Source organism: Bemisia tabaci, chromosome 7, assembly GCF_918797505.1.
Source record: "Bemisia tabaci chromosome 7, PGI_BMITA_v3".
In the NCBI taxonomy this organism is placed as follows: Eukaryota; Metazoa; Arthropoda; class Insecta; order Hemiptera; family Aleyrodidae; genus Bemisia; species Bemisia tabaci.
Genome location: NC_092799.1, coordinates 39,577,021 through 39,598,426, shown reverse-complemented (window position 1 = coordinate 39,598,426; position 21,406 = coordinate 39,577,021). Strand labels below are relative to the sequence as shown.

The window sequence follows — 21,406 nt, the reverse complement described above, 5'->3', positions numbered from 1 at the left end:
AAACTTTTTGAATGTGTTTATCGTGATTAAGAAAATTTTCCATTTTTAAGGTAATTTTCCACAGGAATCAACAACTCTTACTACATCAGCAAATGTTTGCAACCGACCCATTAAGCTAAAATGACAAATCTGTATCCCACATCGAGAATTTTCAAAAAAAAAAAACCTCTGCGCGTGATGGTTGAGGTTTGGTGACATTGACGTTCTAAGTCGAAAAATATGGCAATTTCCATTACAGTGTCTTAAAATCTCCGATTCATGTTTTATTTTTTTCTGAATAAAACCTACTGAAATACATCCTTGAAATTGTCTATAAATATTTTTGAATGAATGAAGATAAGTCAGTTATTCTTTCTATGATAACGAGGCCCATTTAGATGTAATGGCCAGTTCTTGGAAAAATCGGAAGATCACTTGTAGCATTTGTAGTTCGGACGTGGTGGTTTCACTATAAAACTTTCTCTCCTCAGCTTGGAAAAGCTATTCAGGTGATCCTAAACCACAGATCTTTCTTTACAGATTCCTGCTTCACAGATTCTACGTCTGATCCTATCCGAAATCTGTGTCTCAAGTTAAGTGACACTCCTGTTTATCAATTGGACAAATTTACACTGAAAGGAACTATCTTTGATATGACATGGGTCCTTAGACCGTGTATTCTTATGTGTATCGGGGCCCAAGTCACAATGAAGATAGAACCTATAACCTTAACGTTTTTTCCCCGTAATTTTCTGACTGTACCAATGCAAATGCGGTTTACAAAAAACAAAATTAATGAGTAGGAAACCGTTTTAAGATCTGAAATTTCAAGGTTGGGAAAACCATCGAGAATTTTTCATGAAAAATCGGCTTTTTTCAAGGATTATGACTCTGCACGCTTCGGGAACTGCGACAATGTTTCGAAGCATGAGTACTTACAAATTACGTATTCGAACAAATTACCACTCGAGATAAGCAAATGAAGAGCTTTTCTTTTTCGCGCCTTGAAAAACAAGGCACTCGAGATTTTGCAACTTGAAGAGAGCGCCAATTGAATTACAATATTAGGACGCATAGACTTCGCTTTGCGTCCAAACCCAAACACTTCACAGGAGCTCAATTTAACACTCTTTCTTGGCGATAAAAATTAGCATGACGCACTTGTGTCGTGTTCTCGATACAAGAGAGAACTAATTTTTAAATTAGCGAGAAGTCAACATTTTGAACGTAATGGTTTTTTTTTTTTAAGAAAAAATTAAATGCATGCCAAGTGCAGATACTCGTACTTCTCAAACTTGTACGTTGTTCAATCGAAAGGTATGTTTCTTTTCCGAGAAGATGCTATTAAAAGGTTCTGAGATTTGCGTGACTTCATATGGCGGGGCGGCCGCTGTTCGCTGTCCGCGGAGCGTTTCATAGTGAATGCGAGTAACTTATGTGCACTATTAGTCCATCGTTTATACAACACGCACATCCATCGTGCATGACTGGTTGCATCCAGGCGTTGAATCCATAGCAGAGATGAGGGGCCTGGAGGAAAAGACGCATAATAGCAGTTTTTAGAAAAAATTGAGATAATTATGATTTCATTTAAAGCTAGTCTTAATGCTTATTTCTTGAAGCAATCGCTCCCAAATTCCAATTTTCAAGCATCAAAAAGTCTGTTTGAACTTTCTTTCTGCCATAAGGATCCATGTAATTTCAAAGCTTCAAACATGTCTATCTCAAATTAACAAAAATTGCACTTATGCGCCTTGTCCTCCAAGCCCCTTAGATGTGCTTGTTGACCGAGGTGTATTTGCTACGAGTGCTTCGTTTCACATCGATTATTAAGAAAGGTGTGTTTCAAAGAGGTGGCATCTTTTTATCGATGATTTCCGAGTTAAACCTTGGACAAATATAGAAAACCCCGTGACGTAATTCCTATGTGTAAGTGAAAATTTTTCACGACTCTGTTGAGTGCACATTAAGATTACATTGCTGGAATCTCATCGACTTTTTCAAAACGTTCGAGTAACGTCTTACGATCAATCGTCAATCATACTTCCGAGATAAAAAAAAAAAAAAAAAAAAAAAAAAAAAAAAAAAAAAAAAAAAAAAAATCTTCTTGACGTGCTGACTTAAAATCCTCTTGTAAACTCAGATCGTCAAAGCTCTTAAACTTAAGAGACAGACTGCAAGCTTTTCTTATCTTATTGCATCTGAACAAGGCAAGATTACCCTTTCTGTAGTTTGGATGCGAGAAAAAAAGGAAAATTCGTTCATTTGTAGAAAAATGACCAAGCGCAACTTTAAATTTTTTCCCTTTTCTCTTGTCATGCCAAAAGCTTTAAGCTGTTAAAATGCAGTCACAAGGAGGTTAATTCTCTGGTTTATTTCTAGATTATTCAATCTAATAATCCTGTTCATCATTCATATGTAATCCTATAATAGGTGATAATGGTAATAGATAACATAAAGTACACAACATGCTTCTCCCCCTTCTTGTATAGCACCACGGTAGGGTAGCCAGCCGCATCAGCAGGAAGACCATTTGAAACGCTTCTGGATCTCCAAAGGTTCAATTAAAAATTCCGAAAAAAATTAATAAATTTCACCTTTTGTTAAATATATTCGAGCCTTTCGAAATTTCATGAAATTTAAAAAAGTGAGAATACACTTTCCACCTCTGTACCTTCGGCATGCATTACTTCTGACTCCTCTTGCAATTTATTGTACTTCTTATACCCACAGTCTTTTGAAAGAGCAACGGAGGGGTCGGAATACCCCACCCTAATAGTCAATTGATGATACTGGTTGTTCCGACTAGGCATGAGTGACTATTTCAAGACATTGTACGCACATACAGGGATTCAAAAACAATGCGTAAGATGCAAACAGGCAAAAATTCCATAATTAAAGAGTCCATTTGTGTTACAGCACGTAGTGGCATCTGACTAAAACCATGAACGTTCCATTTTTTGTCCCCTCCCCACACGAGTCGGGCTTGACGCAGTGACTGTTACCAGTTACATTTTTTTTTAAAAAAAAAATGTCAACAACGTTATAGAAAGGGCAAATAAACCGAGGGCATGCGCTACTCACATTATTGGGATTTCCTTATTTCCGTTGTACAATGCGCCCAGGTTGGAGCCTCGTTTTGATATTATGTGTTATTACGCCCCTCAGTCAAACGGGTGAGTAATTTACATTATTCCTATTACAATTTTGTTCTTTTACTTCGCAATATGGACCTACTATTTCTGGCTCAATCATAAATTAGACTACATTTTGCAATCAGGAACTATAAACTGTGTCTCAGTTTATAACCATCGTATGTACCATTAGTTTCTCTATCCAGACAAGTGCTTTAACAGATGGTTTGGAAGTTATAGTTCCGAATTGCAAAATGAAGTCCAATTCTACTAACTGCGTTGAGAAAATCAAATTGGGAGAGAAGAGGCAGAAGAGAGGATAGGGAGCAGAATGGAAGGACGGAGGAAGAATGAAGGTTAGTGGAAGAGAAAAAGGGAAAAGGAGCGAAAAAAGAGAGTAAAGAAAAATCAGAGGAAGAAATAGAAGATAAAGGAGTCAAAAAAGAGGGCGAAGAAAAGTTAGATGAAGAGAGAGAAGAAAAATGAGACAAAATAGAGGAAAATGACAAGAAGGAACGGAGAGTGTAAAAAAGGAAATAAATTGGATAAAAAGAGCAAGGAGAGGAAGAGTGATCCAAAATGTACGTGAAATTTCTGTAGCACAATCTGTTCTGTTTACGATCGTAGTAAGAGGTAAGCACTGGTAACACTTTTAAACATGACCAAAGATTCTGATACCACTATTCAAACTCTCGAGAGCGCATCCAGCCTATCCTCTCAAATGAAGGAAAATTTAATGCAACCAGCTGCGCCACAATTAAAAATGACCCAAGGCAATATTCACGGCATTTCATTCTCCGTAAATAAAAAATGTAAAGAATTGGAATCACCACCATTAGATTTTCATAAATTTTCCTTCAAATGCGTTTTCTTCTTTTCTACCTCTGTGCTGAAAACTCTCTTCCGTCGCCCATGAAATGGGCTTCATTTAAATCGCGAAAGTGTGGAGCTCGAGAGTGAATCTAAATCCACCATCTGAAATATAGATTTCATTTAAATTCCACATTAGAGTTGTAAGTTTGCATTTGCTCTATATCACGTGCACCTCTATCTGTTTGCGATTCAGATGCATGAACGAAGAACGTTTACATTTAGCATTTCGAGAAAATCTGAGCCTCTCTTTTAATATCACAGACGGAACGTTCTCTTAATTCAAGCAAACGCGAAGTTGGGTTCAGACCTAACATTCAACAATTTTCACTCCCCGGTGGGCCGGGTTGCATACACTGGATTTTGCGGGCGAAATCTGAGATAAACCCACGGCCTACGCGTGCTGGACGTATTTCTGCCACACAGAACTATGTGCATTAAGACATGAGCCCTGCGACCCATAGGTACATAGGTATGCATAACAGGGCTCACGTCATAATGCACATAGTTCCGTTTGGCAGAAATACGTCCATATCTGTCGTGCTAAGGAAGAACGCCTACTTTCTGACATTGCCAAATTTCTTTTGGTAAAACACGAATTTCCTGCTACGTTTATGAATATTTTCCTTTCGATTTTTCAGATCATTTTGTACACAATTTCACCTAAAGTCCCTAAAAATTTTAAGGGAAAATATCCATAACTTTCCTTGAAAATACACATTATATCGGAAGAAATTTGGCAACTTTCGAATGTTCATACCGCGTTTTTCCTTAGCACGGCAGATATGGTCTCCGCCCTTCGCGATAGGGTACAGGTGTTCGGTGTTTTCCTCGAGTGTATGCGGCCTGGCGGCCCACCATGGAGTAATATGGCTGCATGTTGTATCCAAACCCAATTTTGTTTATTCCTTCATTGTTTTACGCTCAGTGCATTATTCAAATGCCGAGATCGTCTTTCGGATATCATCTCAGTCGATTAATGAACGCGTGAAAAATCTGAGCGATAAGAGCGTCTTAGTTGATCGATATACGCGTCTCGCTCAAGGAAAACACTAATTGCACCCATACTCTACAGTGAGAGTCGTTGGCACATCTCAGATTGCGCCCTAAAAATCGAACGTATGCAACCTGGCTTACCACGAAGTTAAAATAGTTGCATGTTGGGTCCAAACCCAACTTTGTACATTCTTCCACTGTTTTAGGCTCCGCGCGTTTTTCGAATGCCGAGTCTATAGAAAAGGCATCTCAGTTGATTTATAGCGCGTTATTTTGTTTGCAATGTGTTGCACGGGATATTTTCGGATGATTCCGTTCTTGAGTCGGTTTCTCAATGACGGCACTCCCGATGCCACCATGCATGAACGAGCGCCAGATGACGTCGTCAACAGGTGTCCCGATGACGTTATTAACCGTATATATTCTGTGATATTTCGTTTGTGTATTGTGACAATTTTGAGCCCAAAGGTAGTAGAAAAAAGTTTATTTACAAATAGCTTTTCCTCCAGACTATGGTTTTGGTCTGTGCTTTCAAATCCTCATGAAGAGTCGTGAAGATCAAGTTTCAAATCCAACATGAGGGATTGGCTTGATATTTTTGAGAATCTTTGTCGCGAAATTTCCTTTAAAACGCTCTTCCACTAATTAGTACAAGTAACCGAATTTTGAGGATTTTCCACGAAGATCCCTCTCCCAGCGTTGACGATCACATTTGAGAATGCATGCAGGCGTGCGTTAAAAAGTCTTAAATTACTCCGTTTCAGAACCCATGAGGAATTTAATGCCCTGGGGAAAAGGAAAATATCAGACATTAAAGCCCGAAAAAGAAGAGAAACCGGAAGAAACAGCAGCTACCGGGCCTTCCGAACACCCGAAAACGCCTTTGGTGCATGACGAAACGGGGCCGTCAAGAGCGCCCGCTGAGAAACTAAAAGGCAAAGAAAAGGCAGGGAAAGCTCCTTTACCAGAAGGTACATGGTTTATTCAACTTATTTTGTCCTTACATAAATTGTCATTTCATCAACTTCCATGACTATTCAGGAAAATAAAAATGATACAATGGAGCTCTTGCTTGTATTAGGAATTTGCGATTTACATTCTGATTCCTGTGTAAAATTTTGCGAGAAACACGATGGTGCAACTGGTTTTCTCTGAAATCAACTCCAAAGCTCAAAAAAAGCTCTCAAAGTTAATGCCGTAATGGAGGGGATATCCCACGATACCCTCAGATTCCACCTCTTTATTATCAAGACAAACTCTTAATGCAAAGACAGGGAAAAAATACATTTTAACATTGTTGCTACTTTGTTGGGGGTCTACAAAACTGAGCACGGTAACCTTGCTAGTGTATGTTCTCTCCATCTTTACATATAGAGTTTGTCTTGATATAGAGGTGAACTCTCGTCTCAGGGCAGCGTGGGACATCCCCTCCATCACGGCCTCAAAATTTCAAAAAGCGAGCCCTACTGTCACGCTTAAAAAGAATCAAAAGACCTTGAGTCAATCACATCTATGTATGAACAACGATACGTATATACCTGTCTATTTGTTTTCAACATTTTCAAACGATTTTTATTGCAGCATCTCCGGCAGAGAAAGTGCCTTATAAAAAATTGGATCCTCAGAAGATTACAGATTTGGATGGCAACAATCCTATAATATGGGGCGTTTTCCACCCAGAGGAAGGTTGGCATACAGTTTTTTTTTATAATGCTCTACATTATATAACGATATCACGAGGCATTATGACGGAGACATAAGGATGACACATGAATACTGATTTACGAAATATTTTAGTTCATCAAGTATTGCTGAGACTCTAAAACTAGGCCGCACAAATGAAATAAATTCTGCGAATTTTATTCCGATCGAGAGCTGTCAAATTCACGTTATTATAGGTTGAGTCAAAATTTAATTCTTTGGTAGCAGGGACAGCTGTTGAGAAGCGCCATGATGTAAGTTCATTGGATATTGAATCATATTTATTTACCCATACACTCACTAAAAAGAAGAGGGGAAAAATTGATCATGGCTGAGCGACAGCCTGCTGTAAATGAATCTCACAGACCAGCATCAGACTCTTGAAGGTGTTACCCCTGTGTTCAATAGATATACCACATGGTAGTCCAGGCACCTTAGGTCAAAATCAGTGGTGTGACGCCCTTTGCGATGCATCAAATGATCTACCATTTAAACCTATGGAAAATCATCGATAAACAGGGTGTATGATTGAACAATCGATTCTTCACCATGGCTTCAAATGGGGAAACATCGATAGTATCGATCATTCACGCCTCGACACTGGTCAGAATATGTCCTGCCGAAGGAAATATTGCCAATTATCGTTTTAGTACAGAAGATTATTAAATCTTCTTTGGCCTCGAATTCATAGATAAAAAAGAATAGTATAGAAAGTGGCTGTTGAGATTGTTCGTCTTTGTTCAGTGTTCCCCAGAAAATCTAATAGCCACTACCATCAAAGAGGTGTGAGAGTGAGAAGGGTCTTTTTTGCGTTGCAACGCTCCGAATTTTTACCGGATATCATAGAGAAAAAAAAGGAGGTGTTTGCATCTTGAGGTTTGTTTACCCTGTGACGTAGGTCGGTACAACCTGGCCAGCGAAATCCGGAATTTGAAGTATGAAAAACGAACCATAATGTCCCATTTTTTCGCTTAAATCAACTCATGATATAATTTCAAGCACTTTTTTAGGAATGACTTTTTTCCATAAATTACACTAACCATTTCTGAGAAAATTGATGATAAAAGTCGCTGTACCGACCTACGTCATCAAAAGAATCCAAGATGCCCGAAATGCAAACACCTCCTTTTTTTTCTCTATGACCAGATATAACTAATTTGTTACTCATTAATGGGCACACGTTTTTCGTTGATTTTCTCCAAGAATTCCAAATCACGAAGAATAAAAAAAAACTAAAAAGGAAATTTACATAAATTTCCGAGCAAATAAATTCACTGTCATGAGACACTTCGCAACCTTGCAATGCAAAAAAACTTCTCAGGTGCTCACTCTTCAGGTTCTTTTTATAAGAGTTGGTCAGGAGGGTAACCTGGATCATCGATCACCCTACTTCAACTCCTATTTGCGACGTGAGACTATTCAACTGATGGTTTTCAAAACCGTCTGCAACTTCATTATTATTTTCTTTTTAAATATATCTTTACGCCCTATTCGTTCAATCAAATTAAGCGAAACTGATTTCCATCTCAAAAATTTCAGGTTTATTCACCGTGACGCAGGCAGAGTGCAACGCGCATTGTATGACTCACTTTGGCGAGATCATCACGAAAGACCAGGCCAGTATACCTACCTTTGAGCCCCACTTAATTAACCAGGAAACAGTCTGTCGATGTGAGATGAACAAAGAGCGGATCAAAGATCATTTCATGGTCGCGGAATTCAATTACACTGAGTTTACAGAGGAAGCTAAAAAGGGGTTCTGTGCCGCAAGATGGTGGTTGAGCCGGCAGAAGATAGGAGTCAGGATCTTGTATGAATTAGGAGCCAGGGAATTGCAGCCCCTAGAACCAAAAGGAGACACAGGGGCTTCGAATTCCACGGGGACCACGGACAGCGCAGCAGGGACTTCAGAATCGGGAACATCGAAAGTCCCTCCAGCGTCTCCAGGGGAGGCGTTGGATAAAACGCCGAAGGAAACAGCGGATGAGCCCAAAGCTAAAAAAGATAAGGGAAAGGCCGAAAGAAGGCCAAAAGAAGTTATTGTAGGAGCCTTTACAAAAGGTCAGTGAACTTTTCACACTGTATATAAATTATCAACTTGATGGTGAAGCTAACAAACCCTGCATCTAGAGACCTCGATTTTTACCTACACAGCCAGAAAAATGTCTACGGATCTTCCCTTTGACGGTAGAAAAATACCACATAATTCTTGTAGATGGCGACGATAAGATGCTCTTCAACACTCTGCAAACATTTTTGACGATAACTCTCTGACTCTCATAGTTGTAAAACTTGTTTCACCTCTTCCACCTTTCTTATCGTGCTTTGTTGTGGGGCGGGTTTCAGAACCCGATGGATCCATTGGATCCCGGTATGGGCGAACTCATTTTGGACACCACCATGGTTGAGACAAAACCCAAAAATATATCTATATAATAATAATATTAATAACTATTAAGACTATTAATAAATTATTAATAACTATTAATAATATTAATAATATTAATAACTATTAATATTAATAAGACTGGACTAAACTGAAGAACGAAATCCCTGGGAAACATTCGCTAGTACTGGCCCAGAAGTCTGCTGTGTTAGGCACTGCCAGAATCCTCCGGAAGGTCTTAAGCTAGGTGGAGCAGCGCGAATACACCTAGAACGTTCCCACACACCAACCGCCTACCACCTCAGGAAAGAAACCTTTAGGCAGGCGTCCTCCAGACACCTACCCTGCCTCGGTTCCTAAAACAGGTATCCTAGTCCGTGACGAGCAACCCCCCAAGGGGGAGTGAAATAACCACCACCCGGCCACCCAAACCACAAACAGCCCTCATACCTAGGAGCATTGTTTGCCCCTGTGTGAGGGCTTAAAGCAACCCAGCAAAGCTGGTGACAGCAATGAATATTAATAATAATAATAAGCGTTGCTAGGAAGCTGCAGGCTTGTACGGCGAGTTCTGGGTGATGGATAGTTCCAACGAACTACACCTCTAGAATGGCCGCGAGATAGCAAACCTGCGTAACGCGCATGGGCCGGTTTTTGATGGCAGGAGGGGGGTGGGAGCCCAAGTATAGCTAACCTCAATCTCCATTTTTGCTGCGTCTTGCCCATAAGGATTACATGTGAAAATTTCAACCTTTGTAAACTTTCATATTTTTGAGGTTTTCTTTCAAAGTTCCTATTTTTTGAGTAAAGAAAACCATTTGAAGTGCGATTGTTCAGCAATCTCTTCATTGCTATCACTTTATTCAACAATATTCGGCAAAATGTGGGCAGCGTCTGACATGGGTTTAGATGGCAGCCTGCTGTGTGAGCCCAAGTAAACCTAACCTATATCAACTTCAAAACGTTCCGGGTCTCTAACACTGGTCAGCCATTCTAGAGGTGTAGTTCGTTGGATAGTTCCCACCAACCGAAAAATTAACCTGCATCTTAAACTTCAATTTTAAATTTCTACTCCAATTTTAAATTTTTAACTCCAATTTCAAAGTTTTGATCCCAGTTTTAAGTTTTTTACTCCAATTTTAAAGTCTTAATCCCAATTTTAAATGTTTACCTTCAATTTTAAATTTAAGGACTCTCAATTTAAGGACTCTCCTTTGCATTGAATTGCCGGGGGAGGACTAAATATCTAACGGCCTCGAGCTGTGAATTGAGAAACGAGAAAATAATAATAATAATAGACCTTGGAATAGAGAGTTACCTGCTTCATTCAATGCAGAAGTCCGTCGTCATAAGCACGTCAAGTATTGTCAGGTCGTTTCTAAATATCGATTAATTTTAGCGGCTCTGGTGCTTGCACTAGAGCTGCTATTCCGGACGGTCCCAGCTGGGGAGTATCAATGGACCATGTTACATTGGAGAGACCGCGCGTTGGTTGATGGGAATCGGCGCCATTTTCGACTATGTACCTTGTCATGACTTTATTTTATTGCATATTGTTTTATTGTTAGCCAATGCTATGTTGTGTAGTGTATTTTTGAAATCATGGTGATACAGTCAATAATTCAAAACTTGTCTGTGCTTTAATCTCGTGATGGAAAAAATGTACTTTACGTTCAAAATTTGAAATTTTGAATTTTAAAGTTTTCGCGGTTTTTTGGAAGAGTGCAGTGGTTGGAGCTTCCTAGGCATATTACTCGATATCAGCTGATAGCAAACAAAGGTTACCAAGGAAACCGTAAACGTTTAACAACTACCGTCGCCAAAGCCGCTTTCCGACGCGAATGCGTTGGAGCTTACTGCTTGTTTTTTTTTTTTTAAATCTCCTTTTAGTTTCCCCTTTTTAATTTTTCTTTTAGTTTCCCCTTTTTAATTTTTCTTTTAGTTTCCCCTTTTTAATTTTTCTTTTAGCCTCTCTTTTTTAATTTTTCTTTTTCTTATTCAAGCAAGTTAGTGTGTATTACTGACTTTGGCCCATCATTAATACATATACCGGAAGTATTCCCTCTAAGGAGCAGGGTTTCTAAATTAATATCTCTATTAATCCCAAGAAATCTGTAACTGCGATGTTAGGCTCCATGATATTCCGATGGGTTGCGCAAAGAACATTCGCACTGCGCACGCAAGGTCACAATGACACAACGCTATATTTGATCGACTTGTAAATAGTGGTTTTCCAAACGGCCTTTATAGAGTCAAATATGTTCAAACATTAGGGAGTTGACACAAGACACGTGTTAGAATTCATAGGTTGGCTGCCTCATGGGCCCTAACTTTATTCGCGGAGGCATCGGTGAAGGCCTGACGGATTTTCGAAGTTTCACACCTGTCTATACTCTCGCTATACAGGTGCTCTACCTACAGCTCACTGATGTAGCTCATACTCAGAACCGATAAAAATCGTGATCCGTGGTTTGGTAATTTCACTATTGAGCTATAGGAACCCTGCCTTCCTCGAAAATAGGTGCCTACGAAAAACAGTCTTACTTTTTTTTCGTAGTCTTTTTTCACTATTCTCTAACCACCTACTTCAAACCCTTGCATTTTTATGACAAAACTTTACAAATTGTTTCACCATACCTTCAAAACATCCACAGAATAGTTATAAAGTAAAATCAATCGCCATCAAATACATGTCCGAGCCACAAAATTTAATATTTACAATAACCCTTGGAGTGGCATGGTCTTACCTTACCGCCGCATGTTGTCAACATAACATGTGCTTGAAAAACAAATAAACAGCAGTGATGCAGGGGGGAAAATTTCTTTCCCCCTTCCACATACTACTACCAACCTAAGTAAGTGATATATTCAAATAACTACTGCCCAGTAGTGGTAAATGAAAATTATTTTGTGGTGGTTAGTGCTGCTAACCACTGCCCAACAAAGGGTAAAGATTACATCAATTGGTCGGAAGAGTTAGTATGGGACGTTGTAAATATTTTGAAATTATACAGGGTGGCCCAGACTTACGGTGACAGGCTTTTTTCACGGTTATTTTAGGTCGGACAATGTCCAGGGTAGCGATGGCAAATGGGAAATTAACCCCAAAGAATCCGAGTTTCATTGTCAAACAGCCCCCCTTTCTGGCCACCTTCATGAGGTAAAAGGCGGTCCTCATACTTCAAAAGTCGTGATTTAAGTCAATATTTTGAAACTATTTCAGCGGAATCAGAGAGTACGAACAATTTCAAACTAAATCAACATCAAGAAATCCTAAATCGGCCCATCTGCGTCCGAAACACTAACCCATGAAAGTTTGGGGGGAGGGGGGGGGGCAGAGTCGGAGCCCCCTTTTGAAAAAAGCAAGAAGAAATTTACGCTGAGACTCGGGAAAAAAACGTGCCCATGGATAATCGACCACAAAGGATCCGAGATTGAAGGCCCCGTTGCTCCCAGAGGCTTTTCTGATAGGGTAACAGGGAGGCATTAAACTCATAATAAACGAGTTACTAGTTAAAGGCCCCCCGTTACCCCCATCAGAGAAGCCTCTGGGGGTAATGGGCCCTTAAATTCGGAGCCCTTAGGGTCAACTACCCATAGACACATCTTTGTTTCGAGCCTCTACGTCAATTTCTCGAACTTGCTTCTTTTGAAGGGGGCCTATGCGGCTCTGCCCCCTATCTTCAGGGGTCAGTATTTCGGACACAGATGGGATTCTTGGTGTCGATGTAGCTTAAAATTTGTCTTGCTCCCTGTTTTTTTTTTTTTTTTTTTTTAACTGTTTAAAAGCGCGGTTTTCTAAGTTGTGAGACTTTGTCGATAACTGTTTCTTTTGGATTGGTTTTTTTATGATTTCAGGAGGTCCTTTCACCGATGCAATGTGTCATTATCATTGCTGGGCGACATTCGGGCAAATTAAAGTGAGGCCGCTCGACCGAAAGGGCTCGATATTAATGGATTTCACTGAGGCGCGCGTATATCCGGATGGAAAAACTTGCAAATGTTTGCTGAATACTTCCAGAGATTTTAAGAGCCACTATAAAAGCGACTACTACGAAAAATTGCAAAAGTGGTGTAAAAATTTTTTCTTCTGTGCCGCGAAGGAATATTCCAAGGTAAAAGGAACGACCGTCTTTCTTCAGTACGAAACACTTGCTCTCCCCCTTACGGATAGAGATAAACGCCCTGAAACGAATACTCCTGCGAAATCTCCTATAATGCTGAGTCCAGCCGGAACTCCACTAATAAGAACTCCCCTGATGACTCCAATTGGGAGCCCTCAGCGTCCTCCTCCGGATGAAACGATAAATGTCGAAATTATCATGGGAGATGCCTCGAAAAGTGAGTGGTTCATATATTTCAGATTTTAACTTGTAGTCAAGCATGAGCGAAATGAGGCAGTCTTTGTAAGTTTGTGGGGAGAGGCACATTAGAGTACCTATATAGCGAGAGTATGGACAGATCGCTTCATGGAGGGCTTAGGGCCCAAAAGTGCAGCCACCCTTCTCACCAACTTCTAACGCACAAAATTTCACTGCCAGTCTGCAGATTCCAATTCTAACCAAGATGGCTAGGAATGTACAAAAATGAGCGTTCTCCCGCGAAATTGAGTAAATTTATGCAAAAACTAAGTCAAATACGTGCTTTATAAACGATGGTTCGTAACAATTGTATTGGTTAAGCGCTCTGGATAATTGAAATTCGTAGGTTGGCTGCATTTCTGGGCCCTAACTTTATTCGCGGAGGCATCGGTGAAGGCCTGATGGATTTTCGGTGTTTCACATCTGTCTATACTCTCGCTATACAGGTACTCTATACTGAGAGTCAAGACAATGTGAATCCATTTCTGATTGGTTCCCGTATTTTAGGCCTTCACAGTGTCACAAACGGGAATAAAGATTACATTTTCACCGACTGCAAAGATTATATTCTGGATTGGACCAGGGAATTACGGGTTCGGCAAGGAACAAACGGAATGAGAGAAGGGACGGAGAAAGGAATTTGAGAATGGGCCGATCAAAGATTACGAAAAACGTTCAATTTCTATAATCTTTATTCTCGTTTGTGACTCCATGAGGGGGTGTTGTCTTCACTCTCAGTATAAAGGTCAACAGTCAGCGCTCAACAGCTGAAATTTCACTAATTCGAGTTATTATCATCCAAATGTGTATCAAATCTATTCGAATAGTTCAGACAAATCCGACATTATCCGATGGTCGCTGAGAATCGTTGCTGAATTTTGCGCGTCACGCGTAAAAAGCAGGCATCGGGCCGATGAATTCCATATTCAAGCCACATTCAACTCCCACATTCAGCGTGTGATCGCGGCATCAAACGAAAATCACTAGAAAAGTGCCGCTGCCAACCTATGCGTTTTAAATATTCATCAATACGGCCGGCAGCCGGCAGCGCATTGTAAACTAGCGTCTTAAGAATATGAAATCGAGAAAATGTATGCGAAATCAAAGTTTTATACGTGCTAAATAAGTTTTGATCAGTTCTGAAACGGCGAATAGTAAGAATTATGAAACAAAGTACCACAGGATAACTCGAGTTCATAGGTCGAAAGCCCTTTTGGGCCCCAAGAGCTACATAACCTGATCAAACCTACCCTCCAAATTTTCGAGCTGTCCATACTCTCCCTATAAAGGTACTCTACTGCAGTCAAGGCGGAGAATGAAGAGGGCCTTAAGAGCAAATGCGTAAAATGCAGGCCATGGTAGAGAAAAATTCAATAAGATGGGGATTAAAATGAAAAATAAATATTTTAAAAATGAAAAAATAGGAGAAAAGAAAACCGAGAAGACTATTTCGCAATTCCTCCTAATTTAGGGCGTTCTTCATTCCCTTGAGCATGTCGCATGCCAAAGATATCAATTGATGAGTATGTATTCGCAGAGTACAGCCTATCTCCGTAGGTTGTACTACAGTATGCTTTTTGGGGAATCTACTTCCGAGTCGCAAGGGGGAAAAAACAAAAATTTGGCCTGAATTTTAAGTAACAAGGTAGGAGAATTAGTGCTGGGTCCACAATATCCAGCGTAAAAATCAAGGTCGAAAAATTCCTAAAACTTTCATTAGACTCAAAAATTTGAACCCTAATAAGTATTAGTGTAAGAGTAAAACTGAGGGGAAGAGTGTGCAGCTCTAAAAAATCTTATGAAACATGTTTCAAGCTAAAAATGCCAGGAAACACATACAGGGGACAGGGCAAAGTCACGGTGGCCCAGATCTACCCTACCAAGCTGTTATCTAGCTTATGTTAAGTCGGACTAAGTCCAGGTTCGCGGGAATGAGGAGGGATCGACGTCAAGGAATTCCGGAGCCCCTCCGCCTCTACTTCAGGGAGGGGAGGAGGGGGGTCCTTACCTAAAAAACGTGATTCATGCCATCATTTTAACATTTTTTCATCCTAACCAAGAAGTGCAGGAAAAACCCAAGTCGATATAAAGAAGTCTAAAATGACCCACTCGTGTCCAAAATGCTGACCCTTAAAAGTGGGGAACAGCGCACACTCCTTGAAAACATGCAAGTTCGCTAAATTGACGTAGAGGCTTCTGGAAAATTTAGAATTTTTTTGTATCGATTTATAGGTCCAAATTGTCGGTGATATCTGATTCCGATGAAATAATTTTCCTGAGCGCCCTCTTACTCGTACAGTGGCGCCGCGTGAATGGGGCGAGCAGAGCCGCCCATCCCCCAAAGTTTTCGAGGATTTTTTTTTTTTTTATCTATAATGTTGGTATTTAGTTCTGAGCTAAATCTACGCTACATCTCGGTAGACTTTTCTTAATGTTCGACAGAGGAACATAGAATTCCTCCCTAATTTCATTAGGGGCTTGTCCGAAGGCGATAGCGAGATTTTATCCCTCTAGAATTCCAAAATGAAAAGGAGGAAAAGGTGATATTTTTCCACAAGAACGAGCAAAAATTGCATTTCAGGGGTGCCTCATTCTCAAAAATTTCCCCGGGGGAAGATCCGCGAACACTCCTCGGATTTTTCGTCTCGTTTTTCTAAAAATTGTCCGACGAACTTTCATCCCTCGGCCACTGGCCCCTTTGGACGCCTTTTCAAAGTGACACACAAGTTCAAAAAATAGGCTTGATGCCCGTATGCATATATAAAACTTCCCACACTCAGATGATAAACTTATTAGTTGTTTTTCAAGTATTTTCACTCCATTTAGAACCTTTTTCAAGATGGTGATGGTGATGTCCGGCGAACGGTCTTTCGACAAAATAAAAATTCTTAAAAACTATCCGAGGAATGCAATGCTGCACGAAAGACTTTCTTACCTGGCTGTCATCAGTTTTGAAACTGATCTACTTGAAAGAACAAACTTCAAAGATAATATTCCCGAGTTTGGATAGTTGTAGGAAGCCCGAAGAAAGAGGAAGAAGTTCAGGAATCTCCGCCCATGTTTCACCGTCGCACGGTGGATCGAGTCAATTAGAGAGGTCGGACATGAATTTTTTTACTTAAACTGCAAATTTTCATGTTTATTTTGCCACATTGTAAATTCTAAGGAGTGACTCCAGAGGAAAATTTTACAAGGGAACCAACGGAACCACTTCTAGAACCTCGAAATTTTGTATTAACGGAGTTAAAAGCGTTTGAAGTTTCCACATTTTGTCCGACCCCACCTATTGAATCGACCCATTGTGCGTCGACATATCAGAATGCTTCGGTTCGTGCGTTGTCCAATTGTTCATCCAAAATTGCAGAATCAGAATGCTTCAATTCGCACCTTGTCTAGTGGTCAATTGTGTGATGAAAAAAATAGTGTCTTTAATATACGTTTACTCCTTTTTCCAGAGTTCTTGAAAACCAAAACAATGGGCTACCTCGTTCATGGTACACGCACAAAGGAAGACTGTCAAAGAAAATGCGACGAGATGTTCGGTTTTTTCATGTTCAGTGGAGGTAACACAAGATTGCACTTCACCAGGGACTTTTTAGACAGGAAAGGACGGTGTAAGTGTATTTTGGCAAATGTGCCGATTGCGGTAGGTCTACAATCGAATGGACTAAGATCAGAAATTGGGACGTTTTTCCAAATATGTCGAGAGAAATCGTATGAGGCTGCTATAAGGTTTCTTTTACAGAAAACTCCTGATTTCCTTGTCTGGATGGGTGATGCGCTAAGTGCGGGGCAAAAAGGGAATTTGGCAAAACAATTTCCACTACGGTGTAAGTTCGCGGCGGATCCACAATGAGTTGGAGGGAGGGGCCATTCGCTGATTTCTAGGGGACTCGGAAAATGTTAAACAACAGGCCCTCTCAGATTGAATTTTCAGCAATTTTACCATTAAATTTTTGCATTATTTGAAAGTTGAAAATTGACGAATAACTCCTCTTTTAGCCTAAACATACTATTTAATGAAGAACTGTTAGGACCATCTAATGTGGCTAAGTACATATATCTAGGTTTGAACTAGATACTAAATTGAAATGAAAAGAGCATATAAAAATAAAAAAAGACGAATGTGTATTTAAATTTAAGAAGCTAAATTGGTTACTAGGGTGAAAATCTCCATTAAGCGTAGATAATAAACTTTTCTATGTAAGCCAATAATCCGCCCATCATGGGCCTATGTAACTCAGATCTGGGGGTGTACAGCACGGACTAATTTAGGAACTCTTCAAAAACTACAAAATCGTGCTCTTAGACAAATTGGACTGCATTTTCCAATTTGGACCTATAAAAACTGGCTCATCTGAAAAAAGATTTATGTGCATCGGAAAACTAAAGGCATATACGTTGTTTTTAAACCGGGCTGGAATTTATAGCTCCTAATTGCAAAATGTAGTAAAATTGTCGAAGCACGCTAGTGCGAACGCAATTCGGATATCCAAATGGATTTTGGAATAGAGATGGTCTCGCAGTTTATCACTCCCAAGTAGCATCTCTCAAAAGAAAAATCGATATATATTGCGATTTTATCGGCGATTGAATCGCCAGGATCATCTACATCTGAGCGATTATCCTCGATCTTATCGCGCTTTTATCGCCCGACAATTTATTGCGATATTTTCGAGATAAAAATCGCGATAAATGGCGATTTAATCTCGATTTTATTGACGGAAATTGATCCCAATTTTATCGAACCAAAAATTGCGATGTGTGCCGATTTCATCGCCATATATCGCTATTTTCAATGCGATAATATCTCGATATATTGCCACCGATTTAATCGCGATGACCAACCGATAAAATCGCTATGTATCGCCATCACTGCTACCTGGGTAAAGTCGCTACAAACGAAGAGCACCGCGCGTGTCTATTCTCACCCAAGTATTGAGGCCATTCAACTGTATTAAGGTAACTCGAACGAGATCAGACGCCTCGAAAGGGTTCAACCGTATAAACTAACCAGCCCCCAGGTTTGACCCAAATAGTTACATTCTTACTTGTATATTTACACCTTCCTCATATACGGTTAAGTAAATTAGTAACAAGTTTCTCAGTAGCTTGTATAATCTGTTCTTTTCATATTTAATGACAAAAAGTATAATTCTCATGTAAGAAGATCACAATAAAATGATAAAAAGTCCTCTTTTCTCCTCTTTCCCCCTTTTTTCCTTTATTGGTCCGGGGGGGGGGGGGGGGGATCCCACCATGCCCACGGATCCGCTACTGTTGTAGTGGTAAGGAAGTCACCGACGAGAATTTTGGCATTGCCCTTTTCGATATATAAATTATTTTCGAAAGTTCTTCAGTTTCATCGGGGATTTATTGGCACTAAATAAAATATCTAATCCTAAACATGGTAACTAGGACTAGAATTTTATATTGGACCTAAAATCTATTATACCTATCCAATCTGAAAGCTACAACGGCTCTCTCGAAGTGTAATTAACCCTTGAGAAGGTTTCAACGCGGGCGGAGTTACAGGAGGAGGAGGAGGGGCTGAGCTGGCCTCCTTGAAATCTACGTGACCCCCACCGGAGACAATATAAAGGATTTAAAAGTGCGGCGCACATCTCCCATCTTTAAAATTGTATCTCTATCGACTGTTCGGTATCAATAGCCTTACAATGGACCACTAGACAAGGTACGAATTTAAGCAATCTGACACATGTTCCTCGACCAGAATTTCACGTAAAACACGATTTGCGCAACGAAATTTACTGAAACCAACTCCTAACGAAGATATTAACGTTTTCATTTCACACTGGTTACAAGGAATTTGAACTGCCCGCTCACAAGAAACTCAAAGCTCTACGTTAGTCAAATCGCGCACTACAACGGTTTCAGCAAGCTTCTCAATGGAGCAATGTTTATTTCCCACCATGTGTTGTTCAACTATAAGCAATTTGCTATAGCTGAGCCAAAGCGTCAAAATTGAGGTTGCCAGATTTTTAAATCGGAGAGACTGTCATGATAACGTTTAGCGCGCGATGTGAATCACGTAGAGCATTGAGTTTTCATGAGCGGGTGGTTTGAATTCACGCACCAAGAATCATTAAATATCTTCGTAAGGAGTTAATTGCAGTAATTTTTGTTGTGCGCATCGTGTTTTACGTGAAATTTTGGTACAGAAACATGTCTCAGAATGCTGAAATTCGTACCTTGTCTAGTGGTCCATTACCTCTTTTTTTTTTTTTCTTATTTTGGTGTGTCGCACTAGGTGGTTGATGAGGCGACTCAATTATTCAATTCCCTATGATGACTCCCCGACCCCTCTCAGGAATTACAGCTCCCAAGTTTTAAGGGACTTCTCCAAAATAGACCCCTCAGCTCCCCTTGATCGATAAAATATATTGCTACGATAGGGATTTATCGATCAGTTTCATTCGAGAACGATCCAAAATCGACCCGCTGGTCGATATATCCCTATCTTAGCAGTCTTATTTATCGATCGGGGTCGTTGGATAACGATTCAAACAAGCAGTAAGCTCCAACGCATTCGCGTCGGAAAGCGGCTCTGGCGACGGTAGTTGTAGTCAAGAATGAGGGCCTAGACACATTTTGTCATTGATGTACAATCCGACAACTGTCGATTGCCACGATAGTTGTTAAACGTTTACGGTTTCCTTGGTAACCTTTGTTTGCTATCAGCTGATATCGAGTAATATGCCTAGGAAGCTCCAACCACTGCATTCTTCCAAAAAACCGCGAAAACTTTAAAATTCAAAATTTCAAATTTTGAACGTAAAGTACATTTTTTCCATCACGAGATTAAAGCACAGACAAGTTTTGAATTATTGACTGTATCACCATGATTCCAAAAGTACACTACACAACATAGCATTGGCTAACAATAAAACAATATGCAATAAAATGAAGTCATGACAAGGTACATAGTCGAAAATGGCGCCGATTCCCATCAACCAACGCGCGGTCTCTCCAATGTAACATGGTCCATTGATACTCCCCAGCTGGGACCGTCCGGAATAGCAGCTCTAGTGCAAGCACCTGAGCCGCTAAAATCCAGGCGCAGATGTCCCTCAGTGGCGTGGCGTGAATTGCGATATATCGATTGTTATGCCATTTAAACCTACGGTAAAGAATCGATTATTAAGGTGTTCGCTGCGAACACCCTGTTTATCGATCCTTTTCCATAGGTTTAAATGACATAACAATCGATATGTCGCAATTCACGCCACGCCACTGATGTCCCTTGATTGAGTGTCTCCCTGCACTCACTTTCCCTAGGTTCCCTTTGTGAGGTGCTCCTCTGACTCTACAAGAAGCTGTTATACTGTTGTATTGTATAGTTCCATCCGTTGGTTTCAAATCAAGGGGGATTTAATCTGCGCTTTAGTTTTACGATTTAGATTCCGCACTGAAAAAAAAATCTCGGTGTATTTACTAAGAATAGGGTAAAATTACCAAGAATTCAGGGTTCTATTTGATCCCGGTGTTTTCATGGTAAAATTACCATTTATGGAATCGGTAATTTTACCGAGAAATCTCGGTAAAATTATCGAACTTTCTCGGTAATTTTACTGGACCTTGGTAAAAACGCCAATATCTTTTATCGAGTGTGGTAGAATCACCGAGATAAAATGGCACAGTTACCGGGAATTGATTACCAATAAAAGTGGTATTCTAACCTGAAAAAAACAGTAAAAATACCGGTTTTTAGGTAAGCTTACCAGTCTGTCTTGGTAAAATTACCAATAATTCAGTAAAAAAAAGAGAGATAGTAACGGTACCAACGGACCGTGGTAAAAACGCCGAGAATTTTTTTTCAGTGCGGCTGGATCAACGGAGAGACCGAAGTATTGTGCAGAGCTCACTGTCGTAGTAGATTGTATTCGATACATCGAACAGGTGAGATGGTATCGATATGGATTGGTTCAACATGTAAACATTGCGTCGAGAGTCAATTT

The 21,406-nt window shown here is 40.1% G+C and overlaps 1 protein-coding gene across 1 annotated transcript; it reads left to right on the top strand.

Annotated features, from left to right (window-relative positions):
* Positions 1–2,118: 2,118 nt before the first annotated feature.
* Positions 2,119–21,284, top strand: LOC109032305 (uncharacterized). Its single transcript, XM_019044373.2, has 6 exons — positions 2,119–3,155; positions 5,744–5,950; positions 6,561–6,665; positions 8,220–8,741; positions 12,925–13,407; positions 16,883–21,284. Exons 1-6 carry the CDS (start codon positions 3,095–3,097, stop codon positions 17,281–17,283), a joined length of 1,779 nt encoding a protein of 592 aa, XP_018899918.2. The 5' UTR covers positions 2,119–3,094; the 3' UTR covers positions 17,284–21,284.
* The last annotated feature ends 122 nt before the right edge of the window (positions 21,285–21,406 follow it).

What these genes read in the sequence shown, in the direction of transcription:
- LOC109032305 (XM_019044373.2), top strand. Translation starts at nt 3,095, where the DNA reads ATGCGCCCAGGTTGGAGCCTCGTTTTGATATTATGTGTTATTACGCCC. An exon ending in CGTTTTCCACCCAGAGGAAG is followed by an intron (nt 6,666 to 8,219) that starts GTTGGCATACAG and finishes CAAAAATTTCAG; the next exon opens with GTTTATTCACCGTGACGCAG. An exon ending in CATGGGAGATGCCTCGAAAA is followed by an intron (nt 13,408 to 16,882) that starts GTGAGTGGTTCA and finishes TCCTTTTTCCAG; the next exon opens with AGTTCTTGAAAACCAAAACA.